This window comes from Pseudopodoces humilis, chromosome 9, assembly GCF_049639895.1.
Source record: "Pseudopodoces humilis isolate 2021_Gansu_Grassland_sample_001 chromosome 9, ASM4963989v1, whole genome shotgun sequence".
Taxonomy (NCBI): Eukaryota; Metazoa; Chordata; class Aves; order Passeriformes; family Paridae; genus Pseudopodoces; species Pseudopodoces humilis.
Window position 1 is genome coordinate 18,783,370 of NC_142208.1, and position 23,501 is coordinate 18,806,870.

Consider the following 23,501-nt stretch of genomic DNA (forward strand, 5'->3'; position numbering starts at 1 on the left):
ATTTCCTGGGAGCAGGATAACAACATCTAAGTGCCACTGGGTTGTGTTTCCTGTGTGTTACTCAGTAATTTTCCCCAGAAGTGGTTTTATTTTAATGGCAGGCCATCTGATCCCAGAGTCTCATCTGAACACTGAATTAGCAAATATTTATTGTCACAGTATTTGAACAAGTTTTATGCCTATTCCAAGATTTGAGCCCTTTCAAAGCTGGAGCCTGTGAATCACATTTATCCTGATGAATAATGTTAACCCCAGTTGCTTTCATGTGAGAGGCCTGTTTTGAATTTTCCAAGCAATCAGCCAACCTTCCTGCATTAGAAGTTACCATTTCTACAGGGATCTTCCTAGTTGTGATTCAGCCTCTCAGCAGTTCACAAGTTCAGGGCTTACAGAAAGCAGGGCTATACCTGCCTCTCTTCATAGACAGCAGAGATAGGTTTATTTTTAGCACAAGTATTCCAGAAATACATTCCTCCCCTCTTTAGAAATCCGTGGGAGAGACAAACACACATACAGACAGTTTTGCTGACATTAGTGGCAGTGGGTGCCTCAAAACTACCTTTTCCACTGTCTCTTGTAATCCCAAACACCTTTTTCAGTGTGCACCAGTTCTCTCCTGTGTCTCAGGCCATAGGTGTCATGACTCATGATACAGCAGACCTTTGTGCATGAGGGCTCTTACAGGTGCAGAGTGTGGGCAGCTATTTGAACTCTGTAATTCCAGGCCAGAACTTGGCACTTAGAAGTGCCCTGTTGGCTGGCAAAACCAAAATTCAGTTTGGGATTAGTTAGGAGAAATACTTGAGCACCAAAAGCCCAGACTAGGACTTCAGGAGAGTCATCTTTGCAAAACCTTCCTGCTGGAGTCTCAGGTTAAAACTATACCTCCCTCAGGTCGGGAATTCAAAGCAGAAGGTTGGAGAAGGCAGGTCATTGTCCCTCCAAGCAGGGGCTGCTCTTGGATCTCAGGAAGAATTAGTTCATCACAAGTGTCCTGGTGCTTGGAGATTCTCAGGCAGCAGAAACTTGCTCCAGCTCTTTTCAACATGCAAATGACCACTGGGCTCACATGGAGTCCTGCTCTGCCATGGAAGCAGGAGTTGGGCTGTAATCACAGGAGATCCTGCTCTTCATTTTGCTGTGGGCCATGGTTCAAGTCCAGCATGATGCTGAACCCCAGGAGAGTCCATGACTCCAGTAAGGAGCTGTGCACATCCATTGTTCAGATCTGCAGTACAAAAACATAGCTTGTTGACTTCATGGCATATTTCCCCCACTATCCAACATCCTATTGCAGTGCTCTGAATAAAATCCAATGCTGGCATGTGCCTTCCAGCAGGATGGCTGATCTTGTGTGCTTTGGAAGGACAGTGGAAGAGGTCCTTACTCCAAGAACTCCAAGAACACTGGCTACATGTGTCCAACCTCGATGATGAAATGAGCTATTTATGAAAAAGCACCCATAGGACAGCAATGTGTTACTCGTGTGCATATGTACACAGTATTTTTAGTGATGACCCTAATAAACACTTTGCCTCCCACCTGTAGGTACAGAACTGCAGTGCCCTAAGGTTTGATTCACTGGCAGCAGCGGGCCCATGGCACAGCATTGCTGTCTGTGTTAGTTATCTCTGAAGAATTACCAATGGCCAATCTGAATGTAAAAATAGCTGATGACTGTTTGTTTCATCTGTCTGTTACTCGACACCGCGTGGTTATTCCAATACGTATGTTTGCCTCTTCCCCACCATGATCTCCGTTTGGTTTCCCCTTGCCTTATAACTATTTAAATACATTTTACTAACTTCAGATTCCTTGCTCATTTCACTTCACCTGGCTGAGCAGGTCTGCGGCGGCTCAAGGGCTAGCTCCTCCACTTTTATTATTTTATTTATTTTTCAGTCATCGTTTTTATTAAAATAACCATGTTCAGAGGAAGAGTCCGACACACATAAATAATGGGAACTGCTAATAGTAAGCAGGCTGCTCTAAAATGTGCTGGGGCTTTGACTTAAGGGAAGAAAGCACAGCCCTGCATTGTCCCTATCAGAAAGCTGGAGCACAGAAGGTAAGGGGGAAGCATATGGGTGTTTTTAAAACAGGGAAATTGTGGAAATGGTGGTTTCTGAGTGTGTGAATGTGTGTGTACCCAAGGATCAGTAAAGTGAATGATCAGATCGGAGAAATCAAACAGCAATTTTAAAAAATTAAATATTTTCTTCAGTGGTTAGAGGTGAAATGTCCTTTCATTTTGTCCAACTTTTTTTCTTTTTCTCAGAGAAATGCAGGATTGTCTCTGAAAGTCTGTGTGTGGAAAGAGATATATACACAGATTTGTTTGCAGTGAATACTATTTATGACATGTTATTATTTTGCAAAGGGGCATGATCTTTTTAAAAGAACACTAAATTGATATGAAGCTGCATTTAATTCTTGCACATTGTGCTGTAAGCAACTTTAAGGAAACATACATGGGTTTTACTTTCCAGGTGATTACTGCCTACAGATAAGCTACTCTTTAAAACTTTAGTGATTTGTATAGGGTTTGGAAGGCTGTTGGATGTTTCTTTTTTGGATGTTTTTGGGAACAAATAAGAATAGAATAATTTAAATATTTTATAAAAAGTAATTACCTTAGAACAGAGCCTGAAAAAGTAAGATAGTTCATAGCTCACTAAGATAGCACTTATGCAGTGCTAAGAGGCCACTATAAATGACTGTGACTACGACTTGTATCCAGTTTTAATTGTTGGAAGATTTTTTAAATGGCATAGGCTTTTCTTACTCCTGTTGTTGCAGAAATTCTTAGTCTGCTATCCCAAGGAACTGCATTTTATTAGTCTAGCTGCAGAACTCAGTAGTAAAAAAAGAACAGAAATAATTAAAATTGAGCTTGGAGAAGCCAAACTGCTTATGCTCTTTTAAATGGCTTGTGAACTGTCAATCTGATTAAATCTGAATAGAGAAAAGTTTCCCAGCAGCAGACCAGAGTGACTGGTTCACACTGAATTTGTACAGTACCAGCTAGAGGGTTCCTCTCTAGTCGTCTGCCATTTCTGGGAGGGAGGCAGGGGAGAAGGAAAAGAGAGAAGAGAAAAGAAGAACAAATAAGCTTTATGAACAGGATCAAAGTCTGTGGCTCTCTTCCTTCACTTCTTCAAGGAACTGACCACTTAAAAAGCAAATGTCCTCAGTTAAATGCTTGAAGGATGAGGTCTGTGACAAATATTAAGATGTAAAAGATTCCCAGTACACTGGAGCCTCAGCTACATTTCTCCATCCTTCCATGCTTGTCATTAGGAAGGTAATTATATACACATTCTCAGCTTAGTTACCAAAACAGTTGTAACTTGGCCGCAGCTGGGTGGAAGTTTGCAGGTGTAATTGCATCCCTGCACTGCAAGCCAAAAGCACGTGGAAATTTTGCTCTGTAGCCTCTTATTCCTCCTACCTGCTTCTCTGAAATGCTTGTCTCACCTGCACTTGCATTACTAGTGCTGTGGAAAAGGTCCACAAAAGTGTTAATCTCTCCAAGACTAGAAACAAAGTGAACTAATGCTATGAGCTGTGTCGGGAGAAAATTCCACTCTTCTGTATCAGTCTTTCTTTAGTCCAGCTGAGTTACACACAGGGAAAGTTGCTGGCAGAGGCAAATTCTGCAAGTGGTTTTTAGCTGCAAGCTTGCCTGCAGCTGGGCTGCCAGGTCACACAGAGCTTTGGCTACCCCGAGCGAGAGGGTGAGTTCATTGCTTTTAGAGGTAACTCTGCACTGCTTGAGGTTGTGTTGCAATTTGGGATCAGCTGTCTGGGAGCCAGCTGACAGCTGTGTGGGGAAAGGACCACAGTGAGAGCTGCATGTCTTCACTCAGAGGGGAGCTTTACCCTTGAGATAAGGTTGTTCTTCTTCAATCAAGCCTGTATATGCTTTTGGATGGATTAGTGATTACTCACACAGATCTCAAGTTGTGTGTGTACACGTATATATTATATGTGCATATTTGTGTGTCTGTTGAGCTTGCTGTGTTGTGACTCTCTTGCTGCTTGCCAGGTTTTTATGGCTTTCAAATGTGTGTGGTGGAAGAGACTGCCACCAAGACCCCTGTCCTTTAGCAGTCTCAGAGAAATTAAGGCAGCATTGAAGCTGTAGGAGGACAACTCTTACCTAGAAGTAAGGTCTCCCTTGGGTTTCCCTGCTAAATGATCCTCTTTGGACAGGAATAGAAAGCAGCTATTTAATTATAGTTCTAGGTTTCTTTATCATCCATCACCTGTGCTTGCAAATAATAATATTTAAGAAGGCAGTAGATTGTAATGATTAATCTAAATCATCTGGTAACAGTCAGACCCATCTTTTTATGGGCCAAGAAGGTCAAATAGAGATGCATCTTTATTTTCAGCCTCTCACATAGCCAGATCCCATTAGTTTCAAGGATGCTTTCCCTGTTACCTACACACTGTGTCAAAGGCTGTTTTGGGGACTGTGACAAGGCCATGACAATCAGGTACACAAAGGCCACCTAATTCATACTTTCCACTTGCAAAAGACAGATATGAAAAAAACCTGCAGTATTTTTGTGAGTCTCTCAAAGTGATGTACGTGGTTAAAATTTGGCTACAACTTAACATGCAAAGTCAGCTAACAGCAGTCTCTGACAACTTGCAGCTACTGCAGATCCTCAGTCTCAGATATGCCTCTGTCTATCAACTTGACCTGGATGAGGCTTAAGCTGTCATACCTCAAGGCCAGCTTGGCTTGCCTATCCACTTCATTATAGACCCATGTACAGTTTTGCAGTCTTCTGATGGCTTTTGTTGTGTTGAGGTGTATTTCATGTGTCCCAGTCTTTATCCTTTGCATATTTCAGAGCACAGGGCTTCATTGTGCAGAAATTGGGATAAGTGCCCAGGACTGCCCAGGATGCTGCTGCAGAAACATCATACTCAGAGGGAACTGACCTCTGCAAGCTGTGTCAGGGTTTGTGCTGGGGCAGGGGGGCAGCACTCCTTATCATGATGTTGTTCGCTGAGACTCTTTGTTTTGACTGCTCTGCTTTGAAGTAGTGACGTTAGGACTTGCTCTGTCTCTCCAAAACTGAGAAATTAGTCTTTCACCAGGCTTGTGAATTGAATGAAGCCATAGACAAGTAGCTAGAATTGCCACCTCTGTGTTGTGTGTGGGAATTGAGGAGAAGGGATGGGAAAGGAGAAGTAGGTGGTGACAGCAGTAGGTTGATGAGGCTGATGGTGATGCTATTATTTGTCTGCAGGCTTCTTCAGAAGGTCTAGAGAAGCCCAGTGCTGACAGCATCATTGAAGCTGTTGAGACTGACTCTACCAGAGTCATCAGAGTCTATCTCTTGGGGAACAAGTCTGGATTCTGCTTAAAACTCTTGATGTTTCCTTTTCTGTCTTTTGCACATATTCTTTACAGAGTAATCATAAGAAACACCGTAGCAAGTGCATTAACTGTGAAAGAATGAGGAATTGACTTGGGGACACACCATTAAATCATAACAATTAAACAATCTCTGAATAGGGAGTCTGCATTTCCCAGAGCAAAACCAAAACAGCTCCTGTGCACAGTGCAGAAAGAGAGAGCTGGAAGGAACTGTCGTCTTGTTCAGGATGAGATTTTTCTCCTGGCTTTTGCTCCTCAAAAGGACGAAAGAAGTATGGCCTCCAGAGATACCTGGGGCAAGGGTGAGTGGCTCCCCTGCCCTCTCAGAGTCCTCCCATAGATGTGTAGCTGTCCCATGGCCATGTTCCAGATAGCAGGCAGAATGCAAGCCACAGCTTTTGTCCTTCAAATGGAATGGCTCTGTTGTAATCACTAAAGGTTGAGGAGCAGTTTGTCATCAGAGGAGAGATGTTATGTGAAAAAATGGTTATGTGCTTGAGTCATGTGCTCTGGCATGCACTGAGTATTACCCTCCCTGCCACACTGCGTGCTCAGGAGCAGAGCTCTTGGCTGCATTTGAAAGCTATAGCAAGGTGTAAGTAACAAATAGCTCTGTTCCTGCAGCCTGAGACAGAATATTTTGAAAACCAGAGCCTCCACCTTCTCCCTCACCTCTGATACCTACACCTTTTTGTCTTTGGTAACATGTGGTATATTGACTGTCCCTAAATCCTGTGGAATTCAGTGGATGAGAAAACTGCTTAGAAGTTGGAACAATTTTGAACCTAGCACATTTTGAATTCTTTTCATAATAGAAAGCAGATTCAGCAAAGTCTTTGTCCAAATCTTGTAAATATCCAGAAGATATAAAGAAAAAGAGCAGATGAGACTATCAGTAAAAGAATAATCCTTTTTTTCTGCAAGCCTGTTATTTCCTGAGACTGTATCCTGTGTGGTGAGTGTGGGTCAGACTCTCCTTGTCGAGAAGCCTAAATGGTGTAAGTGTAAACTTGACAATGCTGATGGTATCAGTAGGTTGGGGCTGATGAGCAGAGGGCAGAGTAAGTGGGGGATGGTTTCAGATTCCCCAGCCTGGAAAGAGAAGTGAGGCATGGCTTGTTGCTAGCTGCAGATTTCCTCGTGTAGGTCACAGAGGAGAATACACCTGCCTCCCATTTGTGTCTAACATTCTTGTTGATATTATTACAATTTTCCCATGACAGGGACTGGGACAGTCTGGTGTGCTCCTGATAAATTATATTTATTTTCTTGACTGTATATTTTATTTCCTTTCCCTCTTTGTCATCTCCCATCTCTAGCCATTTCAGTGCTGTGATACTCCACGGCATTCCCTCTGCCGTGGGAAAATCTCCTTTCTCCCATTCAGAAAGTGAAAACTCAAATGCTTTTGTCAACTAAGTCTTGCTTGAAACTGAATGGAAGAAGATGAATACATCTCTCATCAGCCAAAATCCTTCCAGTGCTCAGTGAGGGCACTGTACCATTGTAAGGTGTCAGCTGACACCATCAGCTCATGAGGAAGGCATGAGTTTTAACAATCTTAGGAAGATTTAGGTATCAAGTACCTGAGATGAAGCAGAGATCTTTGCAGACCTCCAAATCTGGCTGGATTTTGCTATACAATGTAATGCTAAGCTACAGCATCATACTCAGTTGAAAGGGGGGGCGGGGGGGGCTTGCAGAGATTAAAGTACCATGGGTCATGAAGGGCATTGGGAAGGCAGATTTTTGCCTTACCTGAGAAAGGTTAACCTCTTCTTATGCAATTCAGAAAACACAGATTTTGTTCCCTGCCCTGCCACATATGCCCTCTTTGATACTGGGCAAATCAGCCACTTGAAGCTAAGCCTTAGCTGCTGGTCTGAAATGAGACACAGATCCTGCTTGCAGTGGGAGAGTTTGCAAAGATAAATAGCCACGAGGTGTTCATGTACCATATTGCTGGGGACCTGTATAAATATCTTGGTGTATGGTGGCTGACCTAGTTACAGACAGTGGCCTTTTCCAGGCAGACATTTAATGCCAAGAAACACACTGTTTGGGTTCAGTTGCTTAAATGTCACTTGTCTGTGCTGACTTCAGGTCGTGGGAGGAGCACCATCCCTTTTGCCTTGTGTTTCTCATAGATTTGTGCTGTTTGTCAAGTGCTGCACCTGCCCTTGGCCTGTGTCAGTCATGTGCTCTGTGTGACTTCCCCTGTCATGTCTGCATGCTACTGGCTCTTCAAAGGCACTGAACCAGGAGTGGCAAGAAAGCCTCGGTCCAGATACAACCCTTTCTGAGAGACATCTCCTTCTTCCAGACTTAACAGGCCTGTTGGCAGGATGGGGCATTTGGAGGACATTGGGAAAGGCAGTCCGGAGACCGGCTGGAAATAACTGTTGGGTCTTTGCCACTGAAGCAGAAAGGGAAAGGTAGAGACACTTGCAGTCTCTGTTCCTCCCATTTTTCTTCATGTGAGGTCTTCATCTTCCAGTGTTTGAAGCTTTGTGGTCTGAGCTGGAAAGGTAAGCGTTTCAGCTGAGGCTGCAAGAGGTTCATCTCCTTTAAGGAAAGGACACAGCAGGATACAGAACACACAGTCATTAGCTAGGTACATTTCTTCCTTGTGTTCATACTTCCACCAGCCTACAATGACCTTCCTTGAACTGATGAGTCCCCCCTTCCAGCTCCCATTGGAACAAATGAAGTAGCTGCAGTAGAGCTCACTGGAAGAAAAAGACCTAAGTTATTTTTTTCAGAAAAAAAATAAGAAGAGGTATGATTAAACAAATAAAATCGCAATCATATTCATTTTAATGTCATTTCCCCTAGAAAGATAATTGGAAATTTATAGGCTTTATAATTTGAAATATTTACTTAGGGAAATTTCAAAACAAGATCACACTCTCTGTTGCAGTACCATCAGAGTATTGTTTGACATAAAAAATAAAATTAAAGGTTTCAGTAAATGTTAACTAGCATACACCCTCTTTGATTTAAAGACAGTAAAAACATACTATTATAACTATTATAGTATTGTATTATATAGTATTATAGTATATATCTTGCATAGTTATTTCTCACAGCCTTTTTTCACTAAAAATGGTGAACTAATCTAAAATTTTTTAAAAGTTTTTTTTTCTAATTCTAAATGAAATTTTTAAATTCTCAATTTAATTTCTCTGCGGAATCTTTGTTTCATTTAAAATTTCAAAAGCTCTTTGAATGAGAACAACCTCCCCTAACACATACATGAACATATTTCCAAAAGTTGATATTGTCCACATGATGGCAATTCAGTTTGGCAGCCAGCTCTCCTGGTGCAGTCTGGAACTGTACCATGCTTACCCCACCACTCTTAGGTCTATGTATTCTAATGAATATTGCAGAAAAGAGCAAAATTACTTTGTCCCAAATGTACTGCTATTTTCAGTGATGGGCAATACAGGTTAGAAAATCAGAATTATCCAGAGGGCACGATTTGGTGGCATAGAAATGTGGTATTGTTTCCAACCCCTCTCCTTTGGATATTAGTCTGAATACCATGGGGGTGAGGTTTGGCTCTTTGCAGATGTTGAATTTCACTTTACTGTGGTTACAGTTGCATATGTAGCTTCTGCATAGTGCAACCCGCGCTGGCTGAGGAAGTAGATGTATTCAGTCACCAATTCTGTTCTCAGTTATTCTACTGACGTCTGTAAAATGACTCGAGATTTATACCAGTGTAACTGAGAACAGAAGTTGGCCCAAAGTCAAGAACAGTCTCTCCTCTTCTCTGGCCCAGAACAAGCCGTTCGAGACATAATCGCCAGGCCAAACCCTCGAGGGGAATGGACCCAGTTTCCTACACTGGTTTGGTGCAGACACATGGTTTCTTTGCCTCACTTTCCAGTGCAATGATCAAAGATCTGGTGCTGGAATAGCTGAGGTCACCTTGTTCTACGCTACTGTTCATTTCTGCCAGTGTCTGGGATTTTCACCCTAAGCTGGAGAGATCCACTTCTCCATCCTCCATCTGCTGTGGTGGGTATTTCTGTTTGAGTAAAGTGGTTCCTCTTTCGCCAAACAAGATAATTCACTTTGGCTTCCCTTTATGACTACGAAGAATTGGTGAAAGTGATCTTGTTGGATGAGGGAAACAGAGGCTTGTGCTAATAGATTTCATTTTATGGCCACCTCAGTCTAGAAACTGCCTTTCTTGACAGTTCTTGTAGATGTGGCTTGAGCCTCTCTTGGAGGCAGCTCCCCTGCTTGTTGAGGGTGTTGTGATCCTCCCCTGGGTCCACATGTTAACTCCCTGACACCTGTTTGTTTTCCTAAATTCGCAATGAAGACATCAGTGCTGTGATCATCGACCAGCAGCAGCACACTCCGTAGTCATTCATGTGCTGGTCACTGCTGCCCTGCAGGGTTTTCTGGCAATATCCAGGGGACCTCACTGCACCAGCCCCACTTGGGCTAGGGAGGAGCTGCCATCGGCTGGGAGCACTGTCTCAGCTTGATGACTTTTCCCATCCAGAGCTCTCATCTGATTTTGAAGTGCTTGTGTGCCATGAACAAATATAAAACTATGCAAAACAGTCATCAATTCATTAGGGATTCTCCTATTTCCCATGATAAGGAGCATTAACTATTCATTGTTATTATGAGCCCCTGGAAACTTAAAGAAGCAGCATGTGTGGAAGTAGAGCATGAATAAACATCAGCCAGCGGTCACCACAAGGCTCTCAGTGTTGGGCTGGAGCCTGGATGGATGCCGCAGAGAGAGCACCACATGAAGAAACCAACTCACAAAGATTAAAAAAAAAATCTTTCCTTCTCATTCTCGTGAGTAATGCAGTGCTGCTGACTTCAGACTGCTGTGCAACTCCCAAGGGCGCTGCCAAAATGCCACTGTGATGTCTCATGGCATAACCCTTCAGCCAAATACCAGCCAGGGGGGTGGGGGAACCAACTGGCCCTTTATATATTGCAGCAGCAGTGATGTCATACGCTCCAGCCAAGTTTGCTGGTTTACCCAGCTCCTGCCTAGTGAAAAAAAAGGCTGACATTCAGTCTGTGCCAGGCCAGGAATAGTATCTGTAATTTAACCTCCTCATCACAACCTGCTAGGCACTTAAGAGAGACACTGAAAAAAAGCCTCCTATTTAAAAGAGAGGGGAGGTTGCTTTCTTATTAAACTGCTTGAAATCTGTGTTCATGCAAACTTTTTCAGTAGTTGGTATCAGATGATGCCTACTGCCAACACTTCACACATTTCTCAGCATTTCCAAGTGGTCTCAGATGCCCAGCATTGCTTTCCTCTTTCTTTAACATACACTAAATTCAGATATCCTTAAATGTTTGTACTAGCTGAATCCTGACCGTAGCTCAAATATTGCACCTTGCCTGTTAGCTGCCATGTTTGTCCAAAAAGGTAAAGAAATGGGACTTTACCAGGTTATTAAACCAGTCAGGAACAGCTTCTTTGCCTAAGAAGTTGTTCTATTTATACAAGAAATAACTACATCAGGACAGTGCTGCTCTTTCCAGCCAGTCCCAATAATGGTCTGCACCTTGAACACTTGGTGCAGATACAGTTTTTCCAGCTTGAAACATTACACTTCACAAGCACTCATATTATGTCCAGGCAGGACAAGGATTGTCACAAGGGTTTCAGAGACGGTGGCAGTCACTATTCTTTCCTTAATCAGTGGCGCCGAGTTGTTTTTGTAACTGTGACTCCATCTAGGAAAGTAATTGCTGAGATTACATCATGATCTCTGTGTTTATAGTTACTCTACTCGCTTTTCAGCAAAAGTTATCAGTTTACAAGGGACAATATATTTCTCCAGACCTCCGTCCATGAGATCTGAAAGCCAAGATTCCTCCTAGCTCAGGCACCAGCACTAAGTACTGATAAACATTGTGCTACTGGAATGTAGTCAGCAGCCCCGTTAATGAGTGAGACAGAACTTAATCACCACCTCCCATGTCTGTGTTGGCTTTGCACAGTTAAGAGTACCAGAGAAGCAGTAAAACTGTAATTTAACCTCAGAGCAAAGAGAGAACTGACTGCACATCTCTGGAGTGGGGATACCCTTTTACATCTGGCTGCAACCAGACGTAGCACTGTTTGTTGTTTGTTTGCTTTTTTTTTAGTTTTACTTATTTTTTCTTTTTACCCACACATCTTAGACAACAAAAAGCTGTGATTGTTTAGGCTTATCCCTAAGCACACTGATAATTGCCATTCCTCAACAAGGTGCAGGACACAATCACAGTAGGTGAGCCCTTTTTGCCACTTTTGCCAGTAGGTTTTGAATATTATGAGCTGACTCAAAAGTTTCCTTTGAGAAGACTGTGCTATCTGCATTACCTCAGGGCCAGACAGTTCTCCTTGTAGGAAATTGGTATATTCTCACAAAGATTAGGCAAACTGGCCTGAACCTCAGAGGTTTCCACAGCAGAAGAATGGCAGCAATTCATGGCTGAGCTTTCCTTTAGTATCTCCTGCCTCTGGTTCATGCGTGGAAGCAAAAAGTTGTTTTGTTTACTGCCCCTTACCATGCCAGCTGTCCATCTTTCATCTCCTGTACCACAGGGAAAGTGAAAACCACGGACTTTGAAACCTCAGCTGCACCAGTTCCAAGTCTGCCAGACTGATGTCTGTATTTGTTGACAGTAGAAAGCCATATACAGATGGAGTGGAGGCACATATTTTCCTCTGAGTCCTTCTGAAAGGGTAGCACAGCAGGGAAGAATTCTTCTTTTTAGCCGGGAGTCATCACCCAGCCTTTGCAAAGGGCACAGTGCCAGGAAATCATTGCTCACTCAGCTGCCAGTCCCTGCTGGGGCTACCAGAGTGCTGGAGATTGTAACAGTTGTTTGCTAGGAACCTGACTGCACTCCACAAGTTAACAAACCCAGCAGGTATTTGACTACTGTCACACTGGGACGGACAGCTGTCTCTTTTTGTAAGAAATCCTGTAAATCAGCCCTAAAATGGTCGTAAAATGGGAGCAAACAAGTGAACAAAGCAATCCTCAGATCATGCAAATAAGTATCTTTGTTTTTAAATTGCAGAGTTCACTTAGGATCAAAAAAATGCCGAAGGTCAGAAACATCCTGGGACACTGCTTCTGTCAAATCTACATCACTGGACTGTTTCTACCTCCTCACTAAAGATGGTCAGAAAAGAAGCCAAATACAAGTATGAGAGTGAGTTCTAAAAACAAGAAGCAAAATTGTAAGACAGGTATGTACTTGTATTTCTCATTTATATAACAGTTAAGAATCAAAACCAGGAGCAGGATGGCCTTTCATTCTTCTTCTCTTTTTTCTTGCTGCATTATACACAAAGATGTATATCTGTGAGGGGAATGAAACTTGTGTTTGAAAAATCTTTGTACAATGTAAGATGGAGAAGCTCTGTTAAGCTCATTTTATTTCTGGTGTAAATCTATTGTAGTTACGCATAAGTCATTGGAATTGCATGGCTGGAAGGACAGGATCTAAATTCACTATGATACTTGGAGTCTAAAAATAGGTTGGCTGAGATTCTTTTAAATAGAAAAGGAAGGTGAGGAGTGTTTTTATTTGAAGAAATAACTGAGCCAGAGTAATTCAGCTGATTAAGCTCAGTTCATCTTACTTTTCATACTTTGACCAGCACTGGATCATCATAGGGAAAAACAGATCCTTTCCAAGAGTTTCACTGAGATGGACCAAGGTGGAATCAGGGACTTGGACACCTGGAGAGACTGGAATCTAGATCTGAATTTCATTGCTCAGTTCTACAAGCTGAATTGGCGGATCCGAGCTTGAGAGCTAAGCTTGAGATGTAGATATCTTCCACTTGCATGGAAGAAGAACTTCCAGAAGTTGCTGTAGATAAGAGCTGTGGTGTTTCAGCTCATCACCGGTTCATAATGCCATTGTAAGGAGGAAATGGAGATACAGACCAGACTTTCGTTAGAGTTTTAGCCAGTTCTGGAGTATGCTTTTAAACTGAGTCTCCCTGCAGTTCAGTCAAAACTCTGCTCAGGTCCTCAAATGTGAGAATAATCATCCAAAGAGTTTACAGAGAAACTGTGAAGAATTTTAGTGCAGAAATTTCAAGTACAGCCGAAAGGACTATTTTGCTTTTACTTGTTCAATGAAAAGATTCGCCCATTCTGTGTTCAGACAAGAGATACACAAAAATCTCAGTTCTGTGGGCCCTGACTGTGTATCATAATCAGTCTGTGGTATCTTATTATTGTACTGAGTGGGCTACCTTTAGCTCTCAGCAGCTCTGGAACTGAAACCAAATGTTCCCTGTTCTACTTTAGTGGGTCTGCTACAGTCCCCGAGGCACTCCTGCCTTCTGCTGGCTAAGCTGATGTTAGCAGCCTCTTCAGCTCCTTCAGACCAACACAACCCAGCTGTATCCTGCTGTGGGTGGAGAAATTGTACCTCAGTACTATTTGTCTGGAACACGTGCAGTAATCCTTTTTACCTGTAGTGCCATTCTGTTTTCTCAAACAGAAGTTGTGTTCTTGGCAACTGTCATGAAAAAGCTGTGACAATCAAGTTTTATTGACTTTTCTTTCCTTTCATTCTTTCATGCAGTGATGTACTCAGTGACATCTTTTTTTAAGTAATTTTTGTTACTAATTCTTCCTGGCCAAAAATGGCTAACCTTCTTTTCTTAAATGGATGCACAGCACTTGGAAGCATTAATGGTTTGAGGTATGGAAAAGGAATTACTTGAAATTTGTTTCTTATGTCCTTGTTTAAGAGCCCAAATAAAGAATATGAGGTAAAACCACTTTTTTTTAATGTCTCTTTCCAGAAATTAAACTATCTGCCATGAGCTACTTGAATTCACCAAAATAACAGTGATTTTCATGTTGTTCATGTTGTTTTCATGTTTCATGTTGTTGCTAGCATCACAAAATTAGCCAGTGACTGATATATCTGGAAAATGCTCTGTGTCTAATAGTGTTAATATAGAAAAATGATCATTTATAATTTTTGGCTTTGCAGAGAAGGAAGTGTCCTTCATCTGTTCTGTAAGATGAGTCAACGTGCAGCAGCACCTTCTAGAAGAATGGCTTTGTGCTTGTGAATTGCAAACAGCTGGATCTGCCTCACAAATTCGCCTGCGTGCTCAACACCTGAAACTAATCCTTTGGATACTTCACCCATGACTCTTATGAACAATGCAGGGAAATAAGAAACATACAGAAGGACATAGTGATTCCTCAAGTATTGGGAGTCTCCTGGATGACACAGACAGAGAGGTGAGCAGCCTCACAGATCGGGCTTTCAAAAGCTTGTGTGTAGCAGAACTCGAAGACCCTTACAATGAACCGGAACTTTCCATTTCACCTGACTTTGCCCTCCAGTTGTCTGCTAAAATTCACTCAGGGACGTTAAACCATGACATCAAGAAAAGCAATGTCTGTGACAAGGTAACAGCAAAAAACAATGAACATACATTTTGGGCTTCCACATTCCAGCAGTTACCAAGGTGTGCTTCAGAGGAAAAAAGGATTGCTAAAAACAACACCTTTGCTGTGGAAAGGAAATTGAATTTGCCAGTCCCTTGTCCAAGGAACAACAAGCATGTTTCAAAAGTGTCCTCATTGATTAAGACATTTGATAAGTCTGCAGACCAAGGGTCAGGAAGTTCTCTGATAGCAAATAAACAGCCCATTAAGAATAGCTTTCAAAAATATAAAATAAATCATGGCAATGATATTGCTTCCTGGGATGATACAGACATTTTAAGCATCCACAAGGAACTTTCTGAATTTTCTGAGGCTAGTCAAGATAGTCATTGTCTCAGTGGCAAACATGAGCCACAAAGAAGACCTAATAAAATAGACCTGAGTTATGGGGACTCTGATGGTTGTTATCCTGTGCTGATTGAGATGTCAAAAATAGCCAAGTCAAATTTTTCCCATTCTTCTAAGAAGGCTTTAAATAACAGAAACTTGAAACTTAGTGAGCCAGCAAAAAAAGGTAGCTTTCTTCACAGTGAGAATAGTGCTTTTGAATCATGGAATGTTCATAACAAAAAATTGTCAGAAAAGGAGGAATTTGTTAACATAAAAATGAAAAAGGAAGGTCTTGCATACCTGGAAGAATCACCATTTGTTAAAGGATCCCAGACATGTGAACATAAATTGTCACCTGTCATGACCATTGTTGCTAAGAAGAAAGAGAAAGATTTTCAGATGAAGCCAACTCTACAAGAAGCTTCTTTCTCTCTCCGAGTTGTACCTCGGGGTGCCCTCCCTTCAGAAACCAAATTTCCTGTTGCTTTCCCTCCCACACCTCCCCCTAGGAACCATGTACACCAGGGCCCCCCTCGGCCACCCCCTGCCCCACCGGCACTTCCTCTCCCACCCCCCTCCCAGCCCGGCCATGCCTCAACACCCCCTACCCCTGAAGCCCCTCCTGTGCCACCACCCCCAGTCCCAGCTCGACTTTCCCCCACTGCCTTGTCCCAAGCCTCTGTGTCACCCCAGTCTGTGTCCTATAGGATGGTTTCACCCTCACTCAGGTTTGAGACACCCAGTCCACCTCCACCAAAACCCCAGGCCACGTTAACTGAGGACCCCCTCAGCCCCCAGCTGGGCAGCACCTGTCCACCCTGGAGGAGACAGAGGGCTGCAGAAAGGGCAGCAGGGAAGAGACAGGCTGCAAAGGAGAAGGTCACAGACAGCCACAAGACCTCATTGTCTGAAAAGGAGACTGGTGCTGACCCTGGTCTGCACGTGACTCCTCTGGCTGGACAAGCAAACTCCCCTGGGTCGATCAGTCCCTCCTTCAACATCACCCAACTCCTGACGCCTGTCATTCCACCAAAACAGGAGGTGAACACTGCTGAAAGCGAGCTGATCCCACTGACACCTCCGCCCACGGAGAGCACGGCCTCAAGAGACCATGAGGAGAGCACCTTAGACGATTACAGGTCTTGGGATAGTTACAGGCTGACAGCATCGAGTCTGTTATTTAACTTAAAGGATGTGCGTAAACGTGTTAAAAGCATTTATACCCCTTCTCCCCTGTTAAGGGCCTTGGAGGAGAAAAATAAAACAAGGGAAAATATTCAGGAGAGTACAAAAATGGATACTTCATTCTCAGCTTTGCACGATGAAAGTGGGAAAAATATTACAGAGAAAGATGAATTGAGTGATATAGCTTATGTTTTGTCTAGCGGTGCTCATGAAAAGGACAATAAAACTGATTTAACTGGACACTTCACAGGTGACTACCTGACTTTGAGTTCACCCCAGACAACAGAAGACCTTCCATTTTACCAAACTGGAGACAGCATGCAGCAAGACAATTCAAAACACCAAGATCTGGTTAAAAACACAGAGGACAGTGAAAATTTCCCCTCATTCAGACATGAATCAAATGAATCTGACTTAGGGAAACATCAGCAGTATCCAGCACAGAGACCATTCAGTAGAAACAATGTTGATACAAAAGCTGGGCAGCCCATGCAAATTCAAAGTGTGCAGGGTGAGGAAAATGAAAGACAAGCTGCTATTCAGAACGAAAATTTTGCCTTCAAAACACTCCTAAACCAACTCTCACCAGAAGAAGATGAAGCTTACAGTGGCACCCAAACCAACATTGTGGTACCTGGCCATGAAGCACAAGGCAAAAGAAGCACTAGTTCTTCAGAGCAATCCTTCGTCTCCACAGTGGAGCAGCCACTTCAGGAAGAGCCATTTCTGCCCCTGATGGAGCAGACATGCCTCCAAGAAAGCCAGAGGACTGACGGTGAAATGGGTTCAGGAAGTAAGAAAAGACACAAGGAGAGAGGGAAAGAGGTTGGGGAAGAGGAACTGCAATACTGTGCTTGTATCAGCCCTAGTACTGGTGCCGCAGAGAGGAGGGAGGGAAGTGTTACTGGGAATGAACAGAGGAGCTTGATGAAAGAGAAACTAGGGAGAGAGAAAAGGGAAGAGGCCAACAGCACAAATTCTGCATCCGACGATATAAGAGATATGTCCATCCCCAGGCCCGAGGAGCCACAAACACCATCATCTTCAAGCTCAACCAAACCCAGTCTGTTTATGATTAAAGATAACACATTCAGGTCGCCTCAGGTAATACGGGCTGTCAAGCTGCCCCTGCTCCGGTCGTTTTCCCTGGATGATACAGTGAGCAGCAGTTACAGGGAAATGGAACGTAAGTTTATGTCCCCAGCAGTTTACAACAAGCAGCACCGAAACATCTTGCATGCCCAGGAGGTTGGCTGGTGGACATCAAGACACAGAGGGCAGCAGAACGTGAGAGATGGAGCAACTGACAGAGAAAAAGAAGCCAGTGAGCCTGGATCTACTGCAGTAATACTGGATCCCAGTCTTCTGGAAGATACAGAGAGCTTTTCATTTGGAAAACTGACGGAAGAAGATGAAAAGACTTGTATGTTGTTAAGTAAGTTTGGGAAAATGAATGAGGAAAGTGTCTGTAGAAGTAAAAAGAAGCCTACAAAAGCAAGACACAGCTTAGCACAGCCAATTATAGGTCTGGAAAATGACCAAGCACAAAACAACCCGAGCTATCCTGCAGAAAGAAAGACAAATTACTTCAAGAATCATCATTTATCTAACCGCAAAGGGGGCTCTTGTGCAAAAAAAATAATCACTAGGGAGACAATTTCCCCTGTGACTGGCTCCATATTAGAGGACCACACTTGTTCTTCCGTATCCCATGATACTTTAGAGGACATCCTGCATACAGAAGGTGCACCAATTTTGTTAGACAATTTTTCATGCTCTGCTATTACAAGCCCCAGGTCAGGAAGCACGATGCACTCTCTTTCTGCCAGTTCATTGTCAGATAAACCAACTCTTTCTGGCCTTAGAGAGACAGAGGATGTTACACACCCTGCCTTGTTGAACATGGCACTAGAGAGGCAAGCTTACATGCCTGCAGAGGAGATAAGTGATTCAGCACAGAGGAATCTGCTTTCTGATGTCGCAGTGGAAGATGGGAGACTGGAGCCCAGGGGACTTGGTGGGAGATCAGCAGGCAAGCCACCCACTGTGCCACCAAAAACAGAAAAGGCTCTGCGTCGGGCTAAAAAGCTGGCGAACAAGAGGAAAAAAGTGCAAGAGCAGCAGAAAAACCATCAGGCTGAGCATACAGATACTGTAGGGAGAAAGCCTACTCATTCTGGAGACACAATAGTATCTGCCTCACCCTTAGGATATTCCCCCCTTCATCCTCCCCTTCACTCAACTTCTACTCCCACAGAAACCACTACTGGGAAATCAAGGCTTGCACCAGTAGCAAGCTCTTCATCCTCTTCAACACAGCGGAAACTCCTCCAAGACCCTGACTCCGGTCAATACTATGTAGTTGATTTACCAGCTGAAGTTAATTTAAAGACATTTTATGACCCAGAAACTGGCAAATATGTTCAAGTCTCAGTCCCTTCCTTGGAACAGAACTTACACCAGTCCACCTCTTCAGAAATTAAGAATTCTCCCTATGCCTCCTACCCTAGATTGCTGCCTTTACCAGCCTCATCGGTGGCAGTGCTGAAATCACCTTCTCAGCTCTCTGAACCTGCCTGGTCAGTGCCTGCTGGACCAGAACCAGCTGAACTACCTGAAGATGGCCAGCAGGACCACAGATACGCTGAGTCTGTGGATACTCAGCCCTACACTGAACCAGCCTCCTACTCCTACCATCAAGATGCTGGAGAAACTCCAGTTCACTTGGGAAAGGATGTGAGCCCAACCCAGCATACTGGCATTGTCACCCTTGCCAATTTAGATGATTTTGCTGCTGAAGGAGTATCTTGAAAGCTGAAGTAAAAAAACATGCCAACTAATGTTTTTAAGAACTGTTTGGACAGACAACATGCACACAAAAGCACATGCAGATTTGATATTTGTACAACACTTTGAATCTCGGTGTGGTTTGGGTGGGAAAGGAAATGAAAGCTGTTCATGTGGAAAGATGCAAGGTAATGACCACTTTGAAGGAAAGAGAAATTGAGTAAGCACCAAATTATCAGTGAGATGAAGGGGCAATGCCAGCTAGACAAATACATTTGACAATGTGAAGCCACTGCTTGCTGCTGCTGCTGCTGCTTTGTCATTAAGAAGGCTGGGAAAGCCAAAGCAAAGTGTCCTATTGCCCAGATGTGCTGCATGATACATGACACAAAATAAAACCTATGAGACCATCCTATGCGACCTAGAACTGATGCTGCATCTACTGAGCTTTCCTCACTCACTGCCTTTGAACTATATATTGACAGGTAGAAAGTATGTGGCTACAAATATGCCATATATGCAAGATCCATTTTTTGCACACGTTGACTGCCCTGATGTCATTGATAAGAAGATTGTATACTGGATTCACAATACAACAGCCATGTCAAAAAAAGCCCTTTTAAACAACCAGAATACAGTTGCAGCTGCTCTAGACTTCTCATATATTTTTGCAGTGCCCACTAACATGCTGCTGAACTCTTCGTATTTCTTGATAACATCCAAATAGGTTCCCCCAGAGTCAGGGTTTATTTATAATGCAACTTAAAACTTCAGGTTATCTTGATACTTGGCCTGAAATATTTTGGTAAGGAGCAAGGTTGAATGAAATCCCACAACAGTGTTTAATTCCTTGTTAGGTCAAGAGGTTCTTTGCTATTGTAATTTAAATGTATTTTGTTTTGTTTTCAGGCTCCCGCTGAAACATGGAATTAACTTTTAAAACCTGAAAAATGTACCTTATTTTGATCTTGTGAATTCTGTGATTTAATGCAAACAAACAAACAAAATATTCAGACCATTCAAAGTATTAATTTCTAGAGAAGTGCTTCTTTGAAGTATCACTTTTCTTTGAAAGATCTGTATGAAAATATCACTCATCCTTGCATAAGCTCTTTTTTGTCATCATAGTTAATGAGGAAACCTAGGTGAAAAGATGGAAAAATTGAATGTATTCTGCCTGCTTGTAAATATCTATATTTGGAGTATTGGCTTAGTTTTTTCTGTCTCATTTTCATACTGTTTTCCCCAGTTACAACTGAAGTGTAGAAGCTCTAAGGAAGAGCTTCAGTGAAGCAGCTCTTGACTTCCTGAAAAGAAAGGGATGAATCAGGCCTTTTGTTAATGAATACAGAGTGGAGACAGGACTCAGCCACTGCTCCAGTGTTAATATTTATGACAGATTTTCTTCAGTAAATTTCCCAGGACTGAAGCCTCTCTTAAGACACAGACCCACTTTGTGGTTTTTCTCCTTTCTTAACCTGAATTCAGGTTAGCCTGAACATCAGCCTTCCTCTATTCCTGACAAGAGCCATGAGTTCACAACCTGTCCTGGTCCCACCAGACAGTTCCTTTCATCAGTGCCACTTACTGAAACATTTCTCTGAGACAAACACTAAGGGCATCACTTCATTGATTACAATGGGGTTTAGATTCAGCCTTTAATGATTTTCTAAGGTTCACTTCACCTGTTACGCATTTTGTGATTTGGTAGGTTTGATTGCAACAGAAGGTGGGTTGTAAATGAAGAAGCTTGTACTGGTATGGTTTGGGCTTTAAGCATATCCAGCCAAATGCCCATATTTGAATAAACATTTATTGTTCAGTTTTGCACCCCAGAAAGTTTTCAACACCTGACTGAATAAAGCCCTGAACAACCTGGGCTGTTCCTAGAGTTGATCTTCCTTGACCAGGAGGTTCACCCAGAGATCTCCTAAGATCTCTGCAGCCTGAATTATCCTCTGATCCTGTTCTGAAAACAATAAAATTTAAATAAATTTTGTCTTGGAATTCAGCAAATGCAGTCTCCCCTGAGAAAAGGCTCCTTTTGAAAGATTTTTTAAAAGAAAAAAAACTGAAAATCAAGAGTGTTTCAGGAACAAGAATTAATTTTCAAGCTGCTAAATTAAGGGAAGTGACTCTTACTATAAATATTTTTTAGTCACAAGTATTTTGTAAACTGATGGTGCTGTTCATGTTGCACTTCTCTGTTGCTGTCACTCTATACAGTATAATTGCTATCCAGTATAGAGCAGCATCTCATCCACATGTTAAAATATAGATAAATAGATCCATTACAGTTTTCCATGGTGCATTAGACAAAACCCTACAAAATCTTAAAGCCTATCAGAGTGCACAAGACTTTTTTTCTTGTGTGTGCATGTGTTATTACAAATTTTAACACCCTTAACAGCCACAAGTCAAGAAGTAGTTCTCAGAGGACAGGATAAAAGCTTCCATTCCAAGGGAAGACTATGGATATGAAGTATCTGTGCACAGATTTAAAAATTAATGGTAATTTGATGACAAAAACGTATATGAGTATTTAAAAAGGTCTCTTTTACTTCTTTAACTGTCATTTGTTTTGTAGACATACACACTTCTGCACCCTTTTATCAAGGGTTTCCTAAAACTCTTATTGTGGAGAGTGGGATGCTCCATTATACTGCTTCCAGGTATGTGAGGAAAGCAGGGTGTGTTTTTCCCTCTGCTGTTAAAGTGAGCTGAAACATGGGCTTGTAAAGAGGAGCCAGCCCTAACTGGGATACCAAATACATTTCAAGTAAGACTTCTTCATTTCCATCAGCCCTTTCTGCTAGCTTCAGGGAGCTGCATTCACAGTGGACTGAACAGCCCCAGAGGAGAATTTGTAGCTGAATTGCTATAGCAAGGTGAGTGTCTTCTCCAAGGTAACAAGTGACAGCACTTGAGGAAATTACCTGAAGTTGCTCCATGTAGGTTTAGATTAGACATTAAGAAATATTTTTTCACTGTAAGGGTGCTGAGTCATTGGAATAAGTTGCTTGGGGAAGTAGTGGAATCACCATCCTTGGAAGTGTTTGAAAGGTGTGGGGAACACTTGGTGCTAGGTTAACTCTTGGCCACAATGGTTCTAGAGGTCCTTTCCAACCTTAATGATTCTGTGGTTCTGTGCAATTAAACAAAGCAGGGAGTTTTGAGAATAGGTAAGAGAGTGGTTCTTGTCTTAGATGATGTTAGAAAAGTATTTCTCCAGGTCCCAGCCTGGTATTGAGCAGGAACCCATCAGCAAACCCATCTCTGGCCTAGACCATGCTGCTGGCCAACTTCCTGCTAGGCTGTGGGAGTGTGTGAGTACAAACACACTCATGCATCCCCATAAACAACCCTATATATGTATGTAATATACCTGTGAAACTGCCATTTGCATATCAGTATAAGAAAGCAGTAATGCCTGTGAACACAAAATATTTGTGGGTTAAAAGGAAGACAGATGGCACCTTTTCAAATAACAAATATTTTTCATTCCTTGCCCTATTCTGTTTGTGTTTGTTGGGGGGATGTTTCCATTTCTGCTGTGGGAAACAGGACTGGACAAGGTCTCAGTACTAGGAGGAATGAGAGCTGTAAACTGACCCTTTTCTTTGGGGGAGGGTGCTATGGGAAACGTGCAATAATCATGAAAGCAGTTGTAGGAAAGCACTGTTTTGTGACAGTGACATTAAGTTGTAGGTTTAAGAGGTGTTGAGGCAAACCAAGCCAAATTCTTCCTTGCCAGCAGACTGTGGTTAGGACTAAGGAACAAGGTAGGTTCCTGGCATGCACAAAAGTACAGCAGGCTGAAGGGAACAGGGGCCACTGTTTTCACTGTTTCCTAATCCTGCACGTGGGCTTAGTGCATGTTGCATTTCTTGGTGCCCTGAGGCTCCTTTACCGTGGTGATTCTTCTTTGGCAGATGTGACTGAGGCCAAACTTCAGTCTTTGATTCTAGGGCCAGAACTGCCTCCCTCTGAATCTCCATCTCCTTGTGGGGTGACTGCAATGCCAACAGTCCAGCTGTCACATGGCAGACTTGGGACTGCCATCCCACAGCCATGGCTCTGTCCCAAGGGCTTGAATTTCCTTGTGGAAAATGCTGGATCTGTTTTAGAGAGCTTAGTTTAATTGAAATGACCTACATGCATAGATTTTCGTCAACTCCTCCTGAGGTGTTCAGTGCCTTCCTAAGTCAGCTATCCAAGAAGATATATGTCATCAGCACGTTCCATCAATGCAACTGTATTTGCAAATAAGTAATTATTTATTAATAAATAAAATAAATGGGACTTGTTTTATAATACTGGAA

The 23,501-nt window shown here is 42.7% G+C and overlaps 1 protein-coding gene across 2 annotated transcripts; it reads left to right on the forward strand.

The window, feature by feature from the left end:
* Positions 1 to 1,766: 1,766 nt before the first annotated feature.
* Positions 1,767 to 23,501, forward strand: C9H10orf71 (chromosome 9 C10orf71 homolog). Of its 2 annotated transcripts, XM_014250369.2 has the most exons (4): positions 1,767 to 2,068; positions 7,722 to 7,926; positions 12,467 to 12,638; positions 14,411 to 23,501. In XM_014250369.2, exon 4 carries the CDS (start codon positions 14,587 to 14,589, stop codon positions 19,201 to 19,203), a length of 4,617 nt encoding a protein of 1,538 aa, XP_014105844.2. In that variant the 5' UTR covers positions 1,767 to 2,068; positions 7,722 to 7,926; positions 12,467 to 12,638; positions 14,411 to 14,586; the 3' UTR covers positions 19,204 to 23,501. The 2 variants fall into 2 exon arrangements, with proteins under 2 accessions (XP_014105844.2, XP_014105845.2); XM_014250370.2 differs by lacking the exon at positions 7,722 to 7,926.